Source organism: Oryza sativa, chromosome 3 (assembly GCF_034140825.1).
Source record: "Oryza sativa Japonica Group chromosome 3, ASM3414082v1".
In the NCBI taxonomy this organism is placed as follows: Eukaryota; Viridiplantae; Streptophyta; class Magnoliopsida; order Poales; family Poaceae; genus Oryza; species Oryza sativa.
Window position 1 is genome coordinate 7,157,779 of NC_089037.1, and position 22,339 is coordinate 7,180,117.

Consider the following 22,339-nt stretch of genomic DNA (forward strand, 5'->3'; position numbering starts at 1 on the left):
TATCATTGAGATTTAAAAAATCAAATATGATTATCATTGGTTTTTTTTTTACTTTATAGAAGTCCCGCCAACCACCTTAACCGGTTGCTTCACGGCCTGCCCGTCATCCTTCCTTTTGTTAATAGTTTTTAGATGTCCCATCAACCACCATCACTCTACTCCTTTATAGGCCTATTACTTAAATAATCTCGTCATATGTTTTAGATGATCTTTGTCTTTCAATAGTCTTTATTTTTTATCACCAATTTTAGTTATTTATAAATTGTATTCCTAGTTAAATCTTATTTTTCTTTTTCTAATTTCATAATTTATTTTTATTTTTTATTTCGAATTTTAACTAATATTGTATTGTGTTCTTTTAATATTTATTTCAGTCTTCTTAAAATGGAAAATTGGAACCATGCCATTATAATTTTGTAAAATTTGAGATATGCCATCATGACCCACATGTCATTGACTCATATGGGTCCTATATGTCATTGAGATACCGATGACATATCTCAAACTTTGCAAAATTATAATGGCATGATTCCAATTTACTTTTAAAATTGTATTCATACTTGAATTATATTTTTAATTTGTCTAGTTTCAGATTTTATTTTATTTTTCATTCCGAATTTTAATTAATCTCGTATTGGGTTCTTATATGTACTCTTATTTCAATATTTCATATATCTAATTCTAAATTTTAGTTAATTTTAAATTGTATTCCTAGTTGAACTCTTCTTTTTTTTTCTAGTTTTGATTTTTTTATTTTTTTTCTGAATTTTAATTAATCTCGTATTGGGTTTTTATATGGACTCTTCTTCCAATATTGCTTAATTTTAATTCTAAATTTTAGTTATTTTTAAATTATATTTCTACTCAAACTCTTCTTTCTTTTTTTTTCTAATTTTGGATTTCATTTTTTTATTATGAATATTAATTAATCTCGTATTGGATTATTATATGGACTCTTTTTTTCAATAGTACTTATTTTTAATTCCGAATTTCAGTTATTTTTAAATTGTATTTCTAGTTGGACTCTCCTTTTCTTTTTTTTCGATTAATGTTAGAATTTCTAGCCTCCATAGCAAACGCGATACCTCCTTTTAAAGCTGTTTTTAATAATATAGTTATTTTTAAATTGTATTTCTACTCGAACTCTTCTTTCGTTTTTTCAAATTTCGGATTTATTTTATTTTTTATTCTGAATATTAATTAATCTTGTATTGGGTTCTTATACGAACTCTCTTTTCAACCGTACTTATTTTTAATTCCGAATTTCAGTTATTTCGAATTTCTAGTTGGACTCTCCTTTTCTTTTTCTCCGATTAATGTGGAAATTTCTAGCCCCCACAGCGAACATGGTGCCTCCTTTCAATTTGTTTAGTAATATAATAGATTGCACATGTGTTTTATGTTTTAATTTCGTTTAGTTATTTCTTTTCTATGAAGATTGAAATGTACACGTGAATTAATAATTAGCTACGCAAAAAGGTAAAAATGAATAGCTTCTATCAAAAGAGAAATGGTTTGACAGATACTTTCTAAGACGAAGTAACGACGGAATTAAGCACAAAAGGATAATTAATCATGCATTCAAGGCGCAATGGCACAACATGCAAAAACACTCGTGCATACAGCCATCAAATTTCTTGTCTAGTACAAACATCCAGCAGCATAAATAGCACAAGTCATTGCATAAAACTATGTTAAACTCAAACGCTGAACACAGCCGGAGAAGACGTTTACATGGAGGTCAAAGTTTGTTGTTGGGTAAGTATATGTCGCTCGAACGACTATGCTAACGAAGTTACAGGCCAGCAGATGAAATGCTGTTTCAGCTTCTTCAGATTTTTCTTTTCTTAACTAAAACGGCAACACCAAGGCTACATAAGAGCTACTACAACACTTGAATACAAATTGGGTCGGTTTTACACTTCTACGAATGACCATCATGCTTCCCAAGCTCGCTAGGCGGGGGTAAGAGAAGTGCAAGGCGCTGCTTGTATCTTTCAATCCGTCGGAGCCGCTCCTTTTGCAAACTGCCAAAGAAATTTATGTCAAAGTGGAACACAACACTCAGTAACTCTGTCTAATGAAGATAACATTCTCAAACAGCCATTCCTCAACTAATGTTTTCAATCTGCCGTCTATCAAAATGACAACCTAAAACCTCTCCACTACACCACATAAAAGGGCGTTAAGTTAGCTAACTTAATATCTCCACCCAGCAATATAAGTTTGATTGAGCTTGCGATTAAGGTGTTAATATATGTTATATAAACTGACTACACCAAAACAATCAACATGACAACATCACACTACATATTTTCATTTGTCTTGTGAAACACTTTCATAATATATCTTCTTACCATTTTTGCTAGTGCATCATTATTGTTTCGTTGGATACCTGAAGAATCAAGCTGGACTTACATATTGGAAGCAAAAGCCAATCATCACTATTGCATCACCATATTTTGAACTTACTTGCTCACTTCACAAATCATACGTAAAAGGGCTGGAAGATGAAAACAAATACATACCCAGCACGGATCTTTTTTGCACGCTTCACATGCTGCTTCAGCAAGTCACTTGCAGTATATTCACCGGTTTCATTCTGCACAGAAGATCAAAGCCAATGGTTTTTGAGCTAATATAGTAACACTGCGATTATAGATGTAAAAAACTATGCTTGTGGTGATAGAAAAGATAATAGAAGGAAATAGTAACAATAGCTACAAAGTGGTCAGTAACAGAAGTCACAAGCAAGTAGCTCTCCCCAAGAATATCAATTTACAGACGAAAAAGGGACTCCTTTATCCCTTCAGTCTCAAGAACTTTTTGGGATACTACATTTCTATGGCAAGGTTGAAATGAACCCGGATTTCTCAAACATGTTGGATGAAACCGTCACCTAATACCTAATATTATTGAAGGTTGTAACTGGGAAGCAAATCTAACTATTTTGGGAGCAAATGGAACACATGGGCAAATAATGGACCAAGACAACTGCAAATAAGCAAGAGTGGGATATGCAGGACATAAGATAGACAATATACTTCATTTTAAATAACAGGGTAAAGCGTAAAATTCAGAGTTGGTATGTGCAACTCCTAAGAAATACAGCAATTTTTGCATGTATTAGTCATAATATTAGTTATAAAAGGCATACACGCTTACATGCCAAAAATCAGAAAATGCCAGTATGATCCAGAATTGCCTGGAAAGAATATAACTAAGTGTTATGCTGTACGATGAATTAGCATAACTAAAATGCTAGATTCATTGAATCAAAGATCAAAACTTCAAAGTTAGTTTTTTACAAGATACCTTCTCTTCCTCTGAGTTCTCTTTCTCAGCATCATTGTCCTTTTCTGATATCCTAGAGTCCACGACTGAAGCAGGCAGTGGTCTTGGAAGAATTGGTGCACCAGTTCCAAAGCTTGGCTGCAAGAACTAGTAAGACAAGTGCATGGATAGCATGATGCACATACAAAATATGGACTATGAACTGCAGATATTCACATATTAAGAGCCAAAAGGGGAATTCCTTGTGGTGGTGGTGGAGGGGAGTAAAGTGACAGGAGCCTTGCCTGTCTATTAGTACAAAGGAAAGAAGAAAGCATGCAGTGCAAAACAACTCACATTGTCTCTACAGGAGACATCGCTCCACTAGGCAATTACATTTTATAGGACAATTCAATCCATACAAAGTGCACCTGGCAAAATTCTCACAAGTTTGAAGCTTGTTGATGTTAAACCAAACTTTAAATAACAGAGAGCAAATGTGTGTCCGTTCAAAGTAGTAAGAGGAAAATTCAGGCATACAACATAATCAATCAAGTTGTAGTCCTAGAATTGCATTTATAAATTATAACTGAGAAGAAATACACTTTAGAGTAACTCTAGAAATTATAAGACCACCAGAATGACAATTGAGGCGTGTAAGAACCTGTTAGGATCTAGTTTAACATAACTATAGAGAAATTTTCACATGGCAAGTGCCCAAATCATTCATTTGTAACGAGTGAGCATGCTAACCTGACTTTCATGTGGAACTCCATTACGCACCCATGATCGACAAAGTGCATACAAGGATCCTGACTCACTATCCATCAAGTTAACCTTTGGAACAATAAAAAGAAATGTCAGTTTGTGCTGTCCACTTGATCTGTCGGGATAAAACAAGGTATAGATTATATTGTGAGGTTCCTCATATGTGGGCCAATTATATTTAGAAATTAGAATTTCAGCCTCGTAGCCCAAGTATCTACAAAACCATTTGGATAATTAAGAAAATGAATTGTGAAATAGAAGCAATTTGCATTTGCATGAACAGAAAAAATAAGGTGTGAAGAGCCGTACGTTTTAAATTTCTTTGGTAAATGTTAAACCAAACAAAATCATGTTTATCATAGGAGCTGAAATAGTGTCACTAATCAGAGCAAAGAAAAAGAATTTGTATCATATAAAACGTCTAAGGTGAGCCATAACTGGTATCCCAAAGATTCATGATAATGGGCAAAAGTGATTGGGCATGTTCCAACTATCCAAAGGTACAGGTATTCTCCTCATCTAGCCAATGTATTTGCATTAACACAGCGCAAATGTTCTAGAAAAAAGTTTAAGAAACATAAACTTACTTTACGGTCATTAATAACCACTGTTGTAGAGTCCTCCTTGCTCCTTTCACTACAAATAAACAATCAAAATTGACAGTTGGGAAGTCTAAGTCCAAAAGATAAAACACTATAGTTTGTAACTATATCCCCTCAAAAGAAAAAGATAACACACTACAGTTTGTAGTTTTCTTACCTATCTTTTGAGTTGTTGATCTCTTGAGGAGATGGAGTTACAGCTGGTAGTGGAATGACCTAAGAAAGATGCCAGAAAAGCATAATTTAAGGGAACTTCAAAATTCACAATATTTAAGTCCAGAATTTATCAATAAGGAATAGCCTAATTAACACAGCACCCAAAATAGACCAGCACCATTTATAATCAAAATAACAATAAAAAAACCCATGAATTCGTGTCTTCGCTTTTACAAGATCTAAATCCAGTACGGAACCATTCACATGGGCCTAATTTACCTCAGAAGTAGCATTGTGCTATTACCAAATATAAGTTCACTAAGCAATTCAACATGCACATGAAACGTAGCATGCCCAACAGGTAATAAGTTCCAAAATCTACCATAAATCGCCACCGAAATCTACAAGTAGCGTTTAATTAAAAAGCTCTAGAGAGTAGAACGTTCAAGACTTCAAGTTCTCGTCTAGTTCCCCTTCCTTGCAAAGCTCGCAGACTAAAATTAGTCACTAACCTTGGGCTGTGCTTGCTGAGCTATAGGGACTCCTCGGGGAGGCTGCTCGGGGCGCGACGACACACCTGCCACCACCGCCCTCGGGGCGGCGGGGAACGACCGGCCATGCGTGGGCGCCAGGGGATGCTGCGGCTGCACTATGGGCACCGCGACGGCGTGGGCGCGAGGGTACCCTACGGCGACCGCGGGCGCGCGGCGGTGGTTCGCGGTGGCGGCGGCCGCAGCCGCCGCGGCGGAGGACGTGGCGACGGGATAGAGGATGCCGTGGGCGGCGGTGGCATGGTGGCTAGGGTTAGGGTTCAGCGGGCGGCCGGTGAAGGGCGGGGGCGGCGGTGCCGGCGCCGGGGACGCGGCGGCGCGGCGGGGCGAGGAGGCCGCCGCGGCGAGGAAGGCGCGGGGGAGCGGCTGGGGGGAGGCGGCGGCGGCGGCCGGCGCGGGCGGGGACGTAGCTGGCGGGCGCTGCGGCGGTGGGGACGACATGTCGGTGAAGTGGCCCCCGCGTGTGGGGCCCCTTTCTTTAATGGATTTGAACCGGATTCGTCGCGCCTGTTGTTGGCGAGGGGCCGAGGGCGCGCCGCGCGCGGGCGGCTTCGCCAAATCTCGTCAAATTCGAGGAGCACGGCCGCGTTGCGGGTTTGCGGTTGCAGCGCTCTCGGAGTCTCTCCGTCCCAAGTCATAATAACTTCTAAGGAGCTTCTAGCAAAATTTATCTAAGATCTTTAATCATCTAGATTCTAAAATTACGTAGTTAAAAAACTAAAAACTGAAAGATATAGATTTTTTTATGTTCTTAAAAGTTGGCTACTAACCAGCGGCTTTTCAGAATCTTAATCCCCCAATTCTTCATATGCTTATGTAAGCTTTGGAACAAAATATTTGATAAAAGTTAAAGTCTCCAATATGTGAGCTTGTAGGTTATGAGGTATTCCATGTTAACGACCACGACATGTTGTATAAAGTACAGTTATATTCGATGAGTTATTTTGTTATTATGAGAAAAACTTATCGGTGTGAGGGAGTGTGTAGTCTTCGGTTGTTTGATTTTGGATTGAATGGTTAGGTGTATACTCAATGACTCCTACTTCTCTCTCTCTCTAACATTCATAGCAATATAACTATGATGAATGCTTGCTATAGAAGTGAACATACGTAGGCATAGAAAATTCAGCGATAAGGAATTCGTTATGAGAAATATATATGATTGTGACCACAACTCTTGTTTATTTATAATGCAAGAAGGGGAAAAAACGTGACCAGTGGTTGGCTCAAAGAATAGAATAGAGCTCATATAGATTTCTCATGGAAAATTGTAAATACCTGTGAAAGTTTATTGTTCATCCATTTGGAACAAATGAACTAAGCGTAAAGGAACCAAGGAATTGGCGCCTTCGATTCTATAGGAATTTTCACGTCCATCTTGGGCCCTTTTTCTTTCCTTTGCCATGTACATAAATCAAGCTTTATAGCACCAAATATATATAACCATGATTTGAGCACATGTAGGTACCAATTATAATATACACTTATATGGCAATATTTGTATATGTGTTCAAAACACTTTACCCTTTTATGTTTCCTACATTTTAAAATCATCTATCTCGGATATGCATTCCTATGTTTTTTTCCCCTAATTTCCCATATATTACATTTATGCATTCCACATAAACCTAACAATTGGTGGATTTTAAGATATAAATCGAACAAAAACCCTAAGGAAGATTATTAGTTTCTCATGTCCATGATCAAATCAATACCAATCGTTGCTCCACGCCTAAATAAGAACTAAAAAAGATGGTAGATCAAAGCTAGCACCGCTATAAAAAAAGGGGGAAAGGGGATGATGCACTTGAATGCCATGCATATGCCTAGAGTCTATTATTTTGTTTAAGAAAAGTATAACATATGAGATTCCAAGTATTCTATCTGGTCGGAGATTGCTGCAGTTGACGCTTTTGGTCATCTTGCTTGGTGCCTATTTGGTACCCATTCATCATCACTATCAGACCCACTTTCCGTCATTTGAATCGGATATCCTTCTCTTTTGGATATCTGGTCGCGTCGCTTGCCCCTTCCTAACTCTTTAACAATAATATATGTTCCTTTACTACTTGTTTTCATCGTATCCCGGGCTCGACTTTGGCCCCGTAGATGGGAGCCTCCACGCCTAGGCATGTTTGCTACCATTCCCTTCCCCCTTACTATAGGTTGCCTTCGCCGTAACCTGGTGGGGATAGAGAAGAGAATAAAACATGAGCGATTAGAATAATAAGGAGAGATGTTTAATATATTGAGAACCACCGAAGTTGTTGAATGTGATAACCATTGTATTAATGAAGAGATAAATATGTAGACCAATTATGCACCTTTTCTTGATATAAATGCTACCTCCAAGACTTTAAAAAAAATTGTCAAATACCAACTCTATAATTAATACTGCTAACTTAATACATCCTGCAACTATAATGATATAATGGTATTTTGGAAGCGGAAACGCAAATGCATTAACATTGTGTTATGTTCATGTTGTGAACTTTTGGATGAGACTCCAAAGTTTGTTACAAAGAGATCTTCCCAATCTTTTCTTCTCAACATGCACGATTCATACAAAACAATCTCACGTCGGCTAGGTAGTGGAAGGTCATTCAGCTAAGCATCATGTATTGCTACCGCCCTAGTTGGTCAAGGCAGCCGTTAAACCGCACCAATCGCCACTGCATCTGCTTCACCACCGTTGTCGCAAAAGGGGAGCTCCACACCCCCCCCCCCCCCCCCATGTCCCAATAACATGTCTCAAGAACAAGTGAAGCCCACATTCAGACAGCAGTACTATTACAAGTATAGAATTAGTGTCCCCTTGAGCAGCAGACATAAGCTCAATTGTCCGTGTTTGCCGTCTGGCTAGGTCACCCTTCAAATTTGGGCTTCAGCGTACTAGCATTGCTTGGGCCAATATATGGAAAATCTGTTCATTATAATGAGCCACATCATGTTGGGCCGACACAGTGAATGAGAAAATCCCAAACATGAATTCTAACACATTGAGGGTGTCCCCTCATATACTTTTTTCTCTTTAAAATTTAATGCAGATGGTTATGAAAAAAAAATCAATATAGAGCATAGTAGCATCTATCCCTTGATTGTTATCATTATGTCAAAATGGAGTTGCTAGAAATATGACGCCATATGCTATTTCAGCCACTTTGCACAGTAGTGTCACGCCCCGAACTAGTCCCGACCGGAACTAGCCCGTGACGCTCCAAATTAACCTGTTAATCGATACCAGTCCCAGGAAACAGTGCTGGTATCACAGGGAGACAGAGTATCACAGCAACAGAGGTCTCTTTATTATAGAGTAGAAGTACAGTCATGTTGGGCTGCGGACAGATCCCGAGCTCACAACTGCATTACAAAAGGAAAACGGAAGCCAGGACTTGGACCATTCATCACAGGCGCGACTTGGGAACTAGGCCGAAACCCTAAAACTCATCGTAGCCGACTTGCTCCTGGAAGAACTCTTCGTCAGCAGGATCCACTTCATCTTCTTCAGCAACTGGGGGGGGATTATTTATATAGAGCAAGGGTGAGTACGGGAGTACTCAGCAAGCCAGGGGAAATAAGTGTTTAATGCAGGCTTCAAGGAAAGGCTGTTGTTTTCGTAATTGATTTTGTTTGAACTCTTTTCTAAAAATTCTAAGTGAGTGCTTCTCAAACGACACGGATGAGACAGTGCGTCTCGTCCGGTCGGAGTATGTGCAATGTATCAGTCTTTAGGATTGCAACAAGGTTGGCACCCGGCCAACAGCTTTTCAAACGGCCACCCGGGCCAACAACTTTTCAAACGGCCACCCGGGCCAACAACTTTTCAAACGGCCACCCGGGCCTAGCTGATCCCATCAGCTACAGATTTTTCAAACATCGAACCCCTTTTCACAACAGCAATTTCACAAGCAGTAGTCAGACAAAACTACGCTAGGAATCACCTCACATCCGCCCTTGACCGTGGGCACGACTATTCGAACAGTTCAATGACCTCTGCAGAGGGGGTACACTTTACCCACACGACATTACTAACCCGGATCACCCAGCCCGTGGGGATCAGCCACGTCGGGAGACCTCCAAGCTTTCATGACAAGGCATTTCGAAAGCCGACACAGGTTTACCATATGCCGACGAGAGGGGTCCCAGACCAACAACAGGTTAGGTCCCAGACCATATTGTGCCAAGAAGCCCAGGGGTCCTCCCCGACACCACCCCGGCGAATCCACATGTCTCTCGGCATCAAGGCTCCCCTGATAAGCTAGTTACTCAGCCAGGGGTGTCCCATTCCACCCATGTGGTCGTACTTGTCTTATGTTTGGATGAAATTACAAGGAATCGGTCCTTAAGTGCGAGAGCGGGAAACCATACACCCGGTACGTTCCCCGGTCCGCGGTTTTGGAAATTCATTTAGTTCGCAAGCACCGACCCAGGTGTCGGGTTTTCCAAGTCTTTTGTAAAACTCCAGTTTTACCCAAGTTGTTTCTCAGATTTTAAGTTTGAAGGCGACCGTCGATACTCGCGCAGAGTGCACGAATATCGAGGTGCAACTGGGTGGTTACAAGGGGACATGGTATAACAATTAATAAAGGAAGGATCAAATGCAACAAATTAGGTAGGTCTGCCAATCTGCCTTGCAGACGGGACAACAGATTAAGTGTGATCCTATCAATGCATAATATTTCGCAAGCAATATAATTAAATTTCAAATATAGGCTCAAGATGTTCAAAGGTGGCTTGCCTTGCTCGAGATCTGGAGCTTGATCCTCGAAATTCTCGCACTGCGGGTCTTCGGGTTCCGGAACTACACGCGAAACGGGACAACTCAACAAACGGCGAAAATAAAGCCCTATTAAAGACCTCTAAGCGTGCCACTAGATAGATCTCGAGATTTGGGAAATTTTAGAAGTTGAACGGAGTCAAACGGAATTACGGTTGGGAAGATATTGAATTTCTAAGATTATTGGATTTTTGGTCTAAAGGAAAAGGATTTAATTAAATCCTTTTTGAAAAAGAAAAGAAAAGAAAGAACAGAGGGATGGAAATTAGACTTTTCCTCGGGCGGCTAGGGCGCGGTCCAAGGTAAATGGAGCGGCTCGGCCGAGCTTAACGGGCCGGCCGGCCCAAGACGGCCCAAGCGCGCGCGCGGGAGGGAGGAGAGAGAGTCCGGTGGACCGGGCTCACCACGCGCGGTCCCGGGTGGGACCCGCTTGTCAGCGGCTCGGCTCACCGTGCGGAGGGAGTACGTGGCTCATGCGCGCGGGCGGGGAAAGGACGCGGTGCACGCGAGCGGTCCGTGGTGGACGCAGGTGCGGCGGGCCCACGCGCAGCCTCACGGCTCGCGGTGGAACGCGCGCACGGGGAGGGACTGACCGGGGTCGGCTCGATCCGGTCTAGGCTGAGCTGGCGCCGACGTGGCGCCTACGTGGCGGCCACGTGGGCTGGCGGGAGGTAGACGACGACCCGGCCTCGAATGGACGGCGGGCGGCGGCGGCGAGCGGCGGAGCGAACCACGGCGATACGGGCAACAGCGAGCACACCGGGCGGTTGCACGTGACAAGGGAAGGCGAGCCATCGGCTCGGATTCGCCGGAGGTTGCTCGACGGCGGCGGATTGCGGCGGTGGCAACCGGCGGCGGGAGAAGAGGGAAACGGCGACGAGGTCACGAGAGGTCGATTCCCGGCGGTGAGAGCATCTACGCGGCTTCGGGAACTCGACGCTAGCGTCGGATTGGGTGGAACTACGCCGAGCGAGGCCGGCGACGAGCGGGTGCTACGGAGCTCGAGCGGCGACGGCGGCGAACACACGGCGAACGACGGCAACGGTCGGGGCGGCGCCGGCTAACTACGGGGAGGCTACTCAAGCTACTACCGAAAGCTAGGGGGAGGAGATGGAGCGAGGAGGAAGAACGGAGAGAGACATCACCGAGAAGAGGAGGGGCGATGTGACGAGAGGCCAGCGGCGCGGGAGTAATCTCTCCGGCCTCGGGCCGGGGAAGAGGAAGGAGAGGGCACGGCCGAAGTCCCCTTCCGCGTCCTCGAACGCACCGGCTCTCCCGGCGCTTGGCGAAGGACGGCGGAGGCGAGACAGAGCACGGGGGCGGCGGCAACGGTGAGGAGGCGAATGGGAGAGGAAGGGAAAGGGGGAGGCTTGGGTTTATAGGATGGCAATGTCGGTTTGGGAACCGACTTAGGGCGGTCAAGGGCGCGAGCTGGCGCTCGGCGGTCGCGGCCAAAGCGGCGACAGGGAGGATGACGCCGGCGAGGAGGAAAAAGGGGAAAAGGAGGGGGAGAAAGGGGGCTTGCCCCTTTGCCGATTCGGGAAAAAGGGGGAGGGGAGCGGGGGCGACGCGGCAGAGAGAGGAGGGCGCGGCCTCCTTCCCTTGGCGGCTTGCGCGCGGAGTGGCGGGGGCCGGGCGGTGACGACGGCGATGACGGCGGGCGGTTTGGAGCGGAGCGGCGACACTGGCGACAGGCGCGGCAGACGCTGACGACGGCGGCGACCGGGCGGTCGGCCACTCGGCGCGCGCGCGCGGGAAACAACGGGCGGCGTCCGCACGGGCGCTCACACGCGAACACGGCGCGCGGGAAGCGTCTTTGCGAGCGGGGAGCTCGCGCGAGGGGAGGGGCGCTCGGCGCGGGCGACTCCCGCGCACGCGCGCGCGGCGCGCGGGCGGGGCGGAGGGGGGGAGCGGGGAGAGAGGCGCTCGGGGCGGCTCTCGCACGCGCGAGCAGCGTGAGGGCGGGGAAGAGAGAGAGAGAGAGAGAGAGAGAGAGCGGGAGAGCGCCCGGGGGGAGAGGGAGAGATGGGCCGGGGAAGAGGGGAAGATGGGCCGAGCGAGATTCGGCCCATCGACCTTGGGGGAGGCAAAATAGACTTTTGCGGAGGAATTTGATTGGAAGGAATTGGATTCGGAGTTGAACTCGACGATAGATCGGGGATTGATATCTTGAGATGGCACGGACACTAGACAACAAGCAAAGAAACAAATTTCGCAATTAGGGTTTTTAAGAGATAATTTTCCCGCTAGGCGCCACGACGGAACGGGCGCTACAGACCAACCCCCCTAACAAGAATCTCGACCCCGAGATTCAGCACCTAAGGGAGCAGGTCCGGGAACTCGGCGCGGAGAAGATCTTCTTGCTCCCAGGTTGCCTCGTCTTCGGAATGATTGCTCTATTGGACTTTGTAGAACTTGATGGTCTTCCTTCGAGTCTGACGTTCTGCCTCTTCAAGAACCTTGATCGGTCTTTCCTTGTAGGTCAGATTCTTTTCCAGCTCGATATTACCCAGGGGAACTTGCTCTTCTGGAACTCGAAGACATTTCTTTAACTGGGATACGTGGAACACGTTGTGCACATCTGCGAGACCTTCAGGTAGCTCAAGCTGATAAGCCACTTCGCCACGTCTGGCGGTTATGAGGTAGGGGCCGATGTAGCGGGGTGCTAACTTGCCGGACATCCCAAACCTCCTCATACCACGGAGGGGTGATACTCGCATGTATACATGATCTCCTTTTTCGAACTCAAGGTCACGCCTCCGATTGTCAGCGTAATTCTTCTGACGGCTCTGTGCTGTCTTCAAACGTTCTCGGATCAGCTTAACTTGTTCTTCTGCTGACTTGAGTATGTCAGGACCGAATACCAGTGCTTCGCCCACCTCATTCCAGCACAAGGGAGTGCGGCACTTTCTTCCGAACATTGCCTCATTCGGCGACATCTTAATGCTGGCCTGATAACTGTTGTTGTATGAGAACTCCGCATACGGCAAACAACGATCCCAAGTGCCTTCGAAATCTAAGGCACACGCACGTAGCATGTCTTCTAGGATTTGGTTTACCCTTTCGGTCTGACCATCGGTCTGCGGATGGTAGGCTGTACTAAAATTCAGATCAGTTCCGAGGGCTTCATGCAACTGCTTCCAGAACCTTGAGGTGAACTGAGTGCCTCGGTCTGACACAATTTTCTTGGGACAGCTAAATCTACATACGACATGGGTCATGTAGAGTTCTGCTAGTCTCTTTCCATCATAGGTGGTTTTCACTGGCACGAAATGAGCTGATTTCGTGAGTCGGTCCACGATTACCCAAACGGAGTCGTACCCGCTGGGGGTTCTTGGCAAACCGGTGATGAAATCCATTCCGATCTCTTCCCATTTCCACTCGGGAATCGGTAGGGGTTGCAGCAGACCAGCTGGCCTCTGATGTTCCGCCTTGACTCTTTGGCAAATGTCACACAGGGCTACGTATTCTGCGACGTCTCGCTTCATTCCAGCCCACCAGAAATATGCCTTGATATCTTGGTACATCTTCGTACTTCCTGGGTGAATGGAGTAGGCGGACTCATGAGCTTCCTTTAGGATGAGATCTCTTAACTCCTTCTTGGCCGGTACACAGATGCGTGGTCCGCACCAAACTGTGCCTTGATCGTCTATGGAGAAATTGGTGTCTTTCTTCTCCTGTATTCTTTTTATTAATTCTTTTATCCCTTCGTCGTCTTTCTGAGCCTCCCGATTTGCGACTCTAGGGTAGGCTGTACTGTCAAGCTGGCAGGGACACCTGACTGTACCACGGTCAGTCTTAACTTCTCCAATTCTCTGCACAGGTGATCTTGGTCAGGCCGTATTTGAGCTACATTGCAATAGGCCTTGCGACTTAGCGCATCAGCGACCACGTTGGCTTTACCAGGATGATAGTGGATTCCAAGATCGTAATCCTTGATTAGTTCCAACCATCTTCTCTGTCTCATATTTAACTCGGTCTGAGGGTGTAACATCCCGGCCTAGGGCTTAATAGGATTAATAGAATACTCATATCAACAAGTTGCAACTTCTTTTCCGGAAGCCAATCTCCAAAGAACTCCAGGGTTAAGCGTGCTTGGCCTGGAGCAATTTGGGATGGGTGACCGACCGGGAAATTCTTCCCGGGTGCACACGAGTGAGGACAAAGTGTGTAGAAAAGACATGTGTTGGTCTGTGAGGGCAGTCTATGACCTATGAAAGCTATCATATGTAAGCGGGCCCGGCCTGGGGGAAGGCGGGACGTTACAAAGTGGTATCAGAGCCGACTCTCGCGGTTTCACGGGCGCGTGTGTCGCAGTTGCGCAGGCATGGTGCGCATGGCTGGTGTAGACCGAGAGTGGTTACACAGCATGGCACATGCGCTGGCACTGGACACATGGACGTGGCCAAGAAAGGACGTTCCTGGCCTAGGGTTGATCGACGGGGGCGTCGATCTCTCTTAAGGGGGTGAGGGTGTAACATCCCGGCCTAGGGCTTAATAGGATTAATAGAATACTCATATCAACAAGTTGCAACTTCTTTTCCGGAAGCCAATCTCCAAAGAACTCCAGGGTTAAGCGTGCTTGGCCTGGAGCAATTTGGGATGGGTGACCGTGCTTGGTCTGTGAGGGCAGTCTATGACCTATGAAAGCTATCATATATAAGCGGGACATGTGTTGGTCTGTGCCAGGGTTGATCGACGGGGGCGTCGATCAGTGTGCCCGGGTGCACACGAGTGAGGACAAAGTGTGCAGAAAAGACATGTGTTAGTCTGTGAGGGCAGTCTATGACCTATGAAAGCTATCATATATAAGCGGGCCCGGCCTGGGGGAAGGCGGGACGTTACAAGTAGTTACACCTCATTTATGTCCCACTTACATATGTAATTAGTATGTAATTTTTAAATTTACATTTATAATTTTAGTACTTACATATGTAATTTTGAGACTTACATTGTATATACACTAAAATTACATATGTAATTTAGGGACTTACAATGTAAATACATGCCGACTATTTTTTGATGAAAAATATGACGCCATAAATATAGCTACACCCATGTCAAAAATCAATTTCAAACTATATTTACAAATTAAGAAAGAAAAATATTCAGGTGTGAATATTACCAAATACTAGTATCATACATTGAATCTCTTTTTTATTTCTCGATACATAGTTTTTTTAGACTTCAGATTTTCTATGTGGTATATGTATGTTGTATAAATGCTATTAAATTTTTAAATATTTTTTTCGTAGCTATTTGAATGTTTATTTTACAAACGAAAGATTTCCCGAGCGATTGAAAGAGTTCCCTTCTTCAAATAAAAGAAGAGTTTCCCAAACTGATGCCCTTTTGTTTCCTCCGGGGATACTGTTGTAAAAAAAATACGAGGCACGGCACCATGATAAATTAAGGGACTATAATAACAATAAAATATTAAAATATGCCGTCATAAATTTAGCAAATCCGTAAATGAAATAAATTGATCTTCAATCCGTTTTACAGTACAAGAATAACTCAGTCCTTCGAGCTAACGGGTCCTCCTCCCTTAACTTCCATTGACAAATCTGCAGCTCTTCCGGACCTCCCCCTGGCTGCCCGTCAGCGGCTGGATGTTCCCCATGTTGACCATGGACCTGGCGAAGCTCTTGAAGAAGGCCTTCTGGCTGATGGCGAAGCTGTTGACGATCGCCGCCGTGGGCGCGCCCGGCGTGGACAGGAGCTCCTGGTCGGACTGGAGGAAGCCGCGGTTCACCTCGATGTTGGCGAAGTAGTTCTTGTCGAAGGCGTCCGGCGTGGTCGGGTCCAGGTCGTTCAGCGCCGACGAGTTCCCGCCCCGCCGCGGGCAGCTCTTCGCCAGCGCCCGCCGGTAGCCGGCGTCCAGCGTCGGGTCCGGCTTCCCCGTCCCGCTGAAGTTGTACAGCCTGTCCGTCACGAACTGGCACTGCACCCTCCCGAACGTGTGCGCCCCTGCCCATTTACATTCATTTTCACCCACAATTTTCAGTTTCAGTTGATTGCTATTCCCTCCGTTTCAAGTTATAAGACATTTTAACTTTGATCAAAGTCAAACTGCTTTAAGTTGTAAAAAAATAGTAATATTTTTAACACAAGACAAATTTATTATAAAAATATATTCAATTATTGATTTAATGAAACTAATTTAGTATTATAAATATTACTATATTTATCTATAAAATTAATCAAAGTCTAACGTTTTATAATCTGGTTCGGAGGGAGCAGTAGGTAGCGTCGTACGTTATCTCCCTATCTGTTACTCTGTTTATTTACCTGAGAGGGCGACGAGGTCGGTGACGTCGAGGCCGACGGCGGCGAACTTCTGCTGAAGGGTGGTGAGGTTGTCGCGGGGGCTGGGGAGGTTATTGTCGGCGCCGGTGAGGTTGGCCGTGGTGCCGTCGCGCCGGCCGAGGGGCACGCGCCACCGGGGGCCTCCGGACTGCACGCATTGACACACGGACATTGTGGGCGTCATGTGGCCGTGTTGGAGTAAAGTGCGGCACGAAAAGAAGGGATTTGGTGTGGGATCTCGACGTCTGGTCGTCGACACAGCCGATGCCACATGATGTGTGCGAGGACATAATCCACGTCGTACCATGTGGTCTCTGTTTTTTGGTGCTCATAGGATTATTATTTTTTTACAGACGGTTAATGTTGGTGAGATTATGATCTATCTGCAGCATTGCGGTTCAATTATTTGGCACCGACGTCTAGCTAGCTTTATGTCTCGCTCCAGTCCAGTTCCCAGCCCAGTCACGGGCATATTGTAGGCTGTAGCGTCAACCTTTCTACTGGAGATAAAGCTAGCACGAACTACTAGCTTGCCAGTACGTTAATTTGTCACTATGCTGGCGTGAAAAGTATGTGAAAGAACGTAGCTAAACTGCTTCGTTGGTTAGCTTCCAATGAAGTTGACGTGCGATTGTTATCGGGAGATAATGACGGGTTTACGTGCAAAGCATATGCACGTATATATATACTTCGCGCCGGCAGATCGATTTCTCGCGAGCGTACACATACCAGTTCGACGGAGATCTTGGCGGCGATGGCGAGGATGTCGGCGCAGGAGACGACGCCGGGGCAGGCCTCCTCAAGTGCCGCCTTGATGTCGTCCACCACCGGGTACCCCCGCGCCGAGTTGTTGTTCGGCGTCGCGAACTTCTCCGACACGATGCTCGTGCTGTTGTCCAGCAGGATCGACGCGTCGCAACCCTGGAAAAAACGGAAACGTCGCGTCAGACGAACATCCTGCGTGGCGCGGCGTACGAGTGCGCGCGTGCACGCCGGCAATGGTGTGGCAATAGCTAGCTCACCTGGACGAAGCAGTCGTGGAAGTGGAGGCGGGTGAGGCTGGCGAAGATGCGGGGGTCGTCCTGCCGCGCCCTCTTCAGCACGCGCCGCACGATCCGGTGCACGTCCGGGCACGTCCCGTCGTAGTACTTGTCGCACAGCTGCGCCGACGCGCCGGCCGCCGCCGCGGCGAGGGCCACGGCCACGACCAGGACCGCGGCACGAACCGCAGCCACAGCGCCCATCTCTCTCTCTCTCTCTCTCTCTCTCTCCGCTGCAGCCTTGAGCTAGTAACGTATGTACACTGCTCACTCCGTGACGCACAAATGAGAAATGACCAAGTGTTAAGTCGGTGTGACGAAGAAGAAAGGAAGCTGGCTATATATAGACACGCACACGCGATCAATTAATCTGACATGTGTATGACATATCTCGCCATGCACAGGCTTAATTGTTTAAGTATGACAAACTAACTAGCGGCACCTTTGCTTGAACCCGAAGGATATATAACCAATCATTCGCGGAAGAATCGAACGTGTTAACAACGTAGATAGCTCTTCGGCTATCGCGGCGTCGTTTTCAGAGTGCAACGCATGCATGCATGCTGGTGTGCGAACAGAAACACTGTGCTTTAGAATAGTTTCCCCTTTGCATATGGCCTTCCCTTCCCTGTGCGTTCGTTGGGTGCACCTAATTCTCTCGCCCGATCGTGTGTGCTAGTGCCACCAGATTCAGGCAGTACAACGCTGACTCCCGTTTAGTTTCAGTTTGTTGCAGGTGCAGCAATGCAGCAGCTAAGCTGTGATGCCTTGACTGCACGGTCCCTCGCTCTCCCCATCACTTTCTGAACGAATAATTGCAGGGCCAATGAAAGTAGTAGTAGCTGGCAATATTTGGAGCCTTCTTCTTCCATCGATCGATCAGAGAGGTGGTCGTTGGTCGTTTGGAGGGGAATGATTTCTCCGGTTGAGTGGTTGCTGACAACTAGTGCTATATCCGTACGTGGTAAGCATACACAAATTAAGGACAACGTACCTGCTTCTTCCCTCTGAATATTTTGTGTACAGTATGTAGCTTGTACAGAGTTCTCGTCAAACTAAAATTAAACTCCTCACCGACGTTTTTCCATGACATTTTAGCGAATTTTTCACCCTTTGTCCTTCTCCAAACTAAAAATCTGCCTGTCATATTCAGGATCATCAAGGCATGATTTTTGGCCACATCATCAGTCACTGTATCATGCACCACGTAATGAAAAAGTAGTTGCAGTAGTAGTACGAAAAAGCTAAACCTGATTGGATGCTGGAGAGAAGGCGAGGCATCGTTCTCGGAACATAAGTGGTCGATGATGAGATTAGGTGGCAGATCGATCCAGAAATGCAAAGTCAAAAATCTAAAAGTTTCTTTGCAACGGAGTCGTTAGCATTCATTCCGGTTTTTTCCTTGCTTGTTCAAGGAGCTGCATCATTCAGTTCGGAGGACGTACCCGAGCACCTACTGATAAAACCATATGGCAGTTGCATATTCTTTCTTTTACTCTGATAGACACAGCGCGTTTGTCTGTGCTCTAATAATTGGTGATACACCCACTGAAAATGCAGCTGCAGATTCGTGTAGGACGAGCAACTTTGCATGCTAATTGCTTATTCTACTCGTGCATTGGAGAGAGAATCCTAGATAGCTTGAACAAAACGAAACATGTAGCGCTCCACAACACATTAAAAACGACAGATTCACACTTGAGTCCAAGAAGACGATATAGCTTCTGGCAAATCCAAGATGGGGTCATGGCAGATGCAAAAAATCTTTGCCTTTTTGCTCATCAGTTGACGGCCCTGCAGTTCTTGCGAATCTGGCCGGCAGAGCCGGTGAGAGGGCTGATGTTGCCCATCTTGACCATGGAGTTGCCGAAGTCGCAGGAGAAGCGCTGGCCGTTGGCGCTGTAGGCCTGCACCAGCGCCTTGGTGGCGGCGACGGCGGGGTCGCCGGAGCTGGAGACGAGGCCCTGGTCGGAGGCGAGGAGGCCCTTGTTGGCCAGCAGGTTCTGGTAGTAGTGGTTGTCGAACGCGTCGGCGGAGTTGACGTCCAGCGCCGCCAGCTGGTCAGCGCCGCCGCGGCACACCTGCTGCAGGCTGGACGCCAGCGACGAGTCCAGCGTCGGGTCGACGGAGTTGGTCGCCGAGAAGTTCGCCAGCCGGTTGCTGAACAGCAGGCAGCGAGATCGCCCGATCGTGTGCGCCCCTGTTCAGGTTCAGAAGAGTTCAGATCAGTCTTGGATTGATTCGTAGCCAAACATAACTATATTTTGAAACGGAGGGAGTAACAAATTGGTGCAGAAACTAGTTTTTGATCTGACAAATGCTAAATCATGCATAATCCACGTAAACTGCTATGCATGCCACACCGAGTAGAGTAGATGCGACATCGTTATTGATATCATAATTTGTGTCTTTATCAATTCATTTGTCAAATCCCAATCAATGTTTGATTGAAGAATTGACGAGGTAATTTTTGCTCGATGCATGAAGATATAGGAGATAGATAGAGGTACCTGATAAGACCACAACATCGGTTGCGTTGAGACCGACATCCTTGAACCTCGCAGTGATAACGCTGATCGAATCGAAAGGGCTAGGCAAGTTACTGTTCGCCCCCGTCTGATTTGCCACCAGACCATCTCTTCTTCCCAGGAGGACATCATAATCAGGTCCTCCACTCTGCAAAGACCAACACAGATATATTCAGCATGACTGAAAAATCAATTGTTCTTTTGCTCGATTGGTAATACTATAGTGCTTTACTATCAAAGATGAATTTTCATCCCTCCATTCGAGACATAGGAACGTACAAGTAGTACTCCGTATTTAGCTGCAAGGGCTACTATGTCGGCGCAGGAGACGACTCCCGGGCAGGCGCTCTCGAGGTCGGCCTTTATCGCATCGATGACTTCGTACCCTCTCACCGAGTTGTTGTTCGGCGCCGCGAACTTCTCGCTGTTTGTGCCGTCAAGGAGGATGGACGCGTCACAGCCCTGCAGAATTCACAGTGTGTCGGTAAGAAGTTCAGAGTTCAGTCTCTGAAGTTCAGTAACATATATCACATGAAAGTTCAGAGTCCTCTATACAGGTTAATTGAGATCGTTAATTTCATTTTCTTGTTTCGGTATGTGTACGTTTTGAATGCGACTTGCATGCACGTAGTGTATCTAGCGCACTGCAATGAGCAGCAGAAAAAGGGGAAAAATAAAATAGTTGGATGATTACATTGACGAAGCAGTCGTGGAAGTGAAGCCTGAGCAGGGAGGCGCCCATGCGCATCTCGGCCTTCATCGCGGCGGCCACGCGGGACCGGACGATGCGGTAAACCTGGGGGCAGCAATAGTCGTAGTAGTCGTCCGTCAGCTGCCCGCTCGCCGCCGCGGCGGCGAGGCCCAGCAGAACGACGATATTGCAGAGGAAACTCAGGCAGCTAGCCGTGCGATCTCCACGAGTAGCGTACTCCATGGCCAATCGATCGAATTGTAATTGATCTTTTACTTATGCACTTGTGATTGGACTCGATGTCTACTCGCATTGCTTCTTGCAGTGCTTTATATAGGCTGTTCAAAGTGGGCAGTGATTCAGTGTTGTCACTGTGTCAGCTCATATCATATGGAATTATGGATATCAATTCTTTTTGGACAAAGGTTAGACCTCGTGCATGAATGGCAGAGTAAATGGGCGGCTAGTGAGAGATCGATGTGTCGTCGTCAGCTTCCATAACTGGTAATCAGTTTTCCATATGGCTGCATGCATGGCGATGGGTCATTGGACGCTAGGACCCTTTTCAGCGTTTCTGAATCTCTGACTCTGAAGAAGTGTGTGATCTTCTGCAAGCTTGCATCGCTCAACTCAAGTAGATAAGCCGCTATAATCTAATAGAATAGTGTAGCAGCGTAAATCTGTAGTGAAGCTGCACTTAGCACGCCTCCTAATTCCCAGTGCTCGTGTTATCTATCTGAAATGAAAACCCCAAGTGGTTCGTAGTGGAGCACCAACTTAATCAAATCAAATGATCAAGTGCTGTAAATGCATGCATCCATGTATATGCATGCGTCTCGGTGTTAATTAGGCAGCGTCTATTTGCAACGTGTGGCACGATTAGTTGATTGGGACGAATGGTATGGTTACATTGTTTATCAGCCTGCAGACTTTGCGACGATGTGATCTGACTGAATCTGCCAATCAAATCTGTAGACGAGTAGCAGTGTGTAGTGCTACTGCTGCTAGCTGCATGTATTGATAAAAGAAAAAGAAAACATTTTCCACAACCGATTACATCTCGTGTGTTGAGTCTTGTTTGGAGATTTTGTGGCAGTTGCAGTTTCTCTCGGAATTATAAACTTTTTTGTTCAGATTTTAAAAAGTTGTAATTCATAAAATGAATTAAAAGCTATAAACCTATTTTTAAATTTTTTTTAAATTGACTACGAACCAATTACTCCTCTAAACATGCTCTTGGAATAGTCTCTCCCATCAGAAAGATAAGCATCGTGACATCATATCACTAAATCAGTTAGTGCGCACGATTGGTTGGTGCAGTGCATGCATGTACGACGACAGTAAAGAACACCACAAGTCGGCTAGCCTCCACTAGGCCAGGCCCGCATAGACGAACGGCCCATGTAAGGTCTGGGTAAGGCTGAACTGTAAACAGTTTTGGGCTTTTGATGGGTAAGAGTTGTCCTGGACGTCAGGTCGAATGGGCTAGGTCGGTTCAGGCCTGATGCACTACCAGGCCCTCCCAATCCCGGCCCGTTTTCGCTGTGAAATTTATTGATTACCAAGTTTTTGTAAAATTTGTATCAAGTTTTAAGTTGGACTTTAAAAAGTACAGCAACGCTAGCTCATGCGTTTAAAGCTTAC

General features: G+C 46.1%; 3 protein-coding genes across 4 annotated transcripts; all 3 read right to left on the reverse strand.

Moving 5' to 3' along the window:
* Positions 1–1,602: 1,602 nt before the first annotated feature.
* LOC4332171 (protein transport protein sec31) lies at positions 1,603–5,833 on the reverse strand. Of its 2 annotated transcripts, none has more exons than XM_015774303.3 (7): positions 5,312–5,833; positions 4,801–4,859; positions 4,629–4,677; positions 4,027–4,110; positions 3,316–3,432; positions 2,529–2,602; positions 1,603–2,027 (listed from the first exon to the last, which is right to left on the reverse strand). In XM_015774303.3, the coding sequence occupies exons 1-7, from the start codon at positions 5,789–5,791 to the stop codon at positions 1,925–1,927; spliced, it is 966 nt and encodes a 321-aa protein (XP_015629789.1). In that variant the 5' UTR covers positions 5,792–5,833; the 3' UTR covers positions 1,603–1,924. The 2 variants fall into 2 exon arrangements, with proteins under 2 accessions (XP_015629789.1, XP_015629788.1); XM_015774302.3 differs by having other exon boundaries at positions 3,316–3,441.
* Positions 5,834–15,532: 9,699 nt separating this feature from the next.
* Positions 15,533–17,947, reverse strand: LOC4332174 (peroxidase A2). Its single transcript, XM_015774301.3, has 4 exons — positions 17,459–17,947; positions 17,166–17,357; positions 16,419–16,584; positions 15,533–16,097 (listed from the first exon to the last, which is right to left on the reverse strand). Exons 1-4 carry the CDS (start codon positions 17,678–17,680, stop codon positions 15,676–15,678), a joined length of 1,002 nt encoding a protein of 333 aa, XP_015629787.1. The 5' UTR covers positions 17,681–17,947; the 3' UTR covers positions 15,533–15,675.
* A 983-nt stretch (positions 17,948–18,930) lies between these two features.
* Positions 18,931–21,221, reverse strand: LOC4332175 (peroxidase A2). Its single transcript, XM_015774299.3, has 4 exons — positions 20,699–21,221; positions 20,284–20,466; positions 19,987–20,152; positions 18,931–19,676 (listed from the first exon to the last, which is right to left on the reverse strand). The coding sequence occupies exons 1-4, from the start codon at positions 20,936–20,938 to the stop codon at positions 19,258–19,260; spliced, it is 1,008 nt and encodes a 335-aa protein (XP_015629785.1). The 5' UTR covers positions 20,939–21,221; the 3' UTR covers positions 18,931–19,257.
* Positions 21,222–22,339: the final 1,118 nt, after the last annotated feature.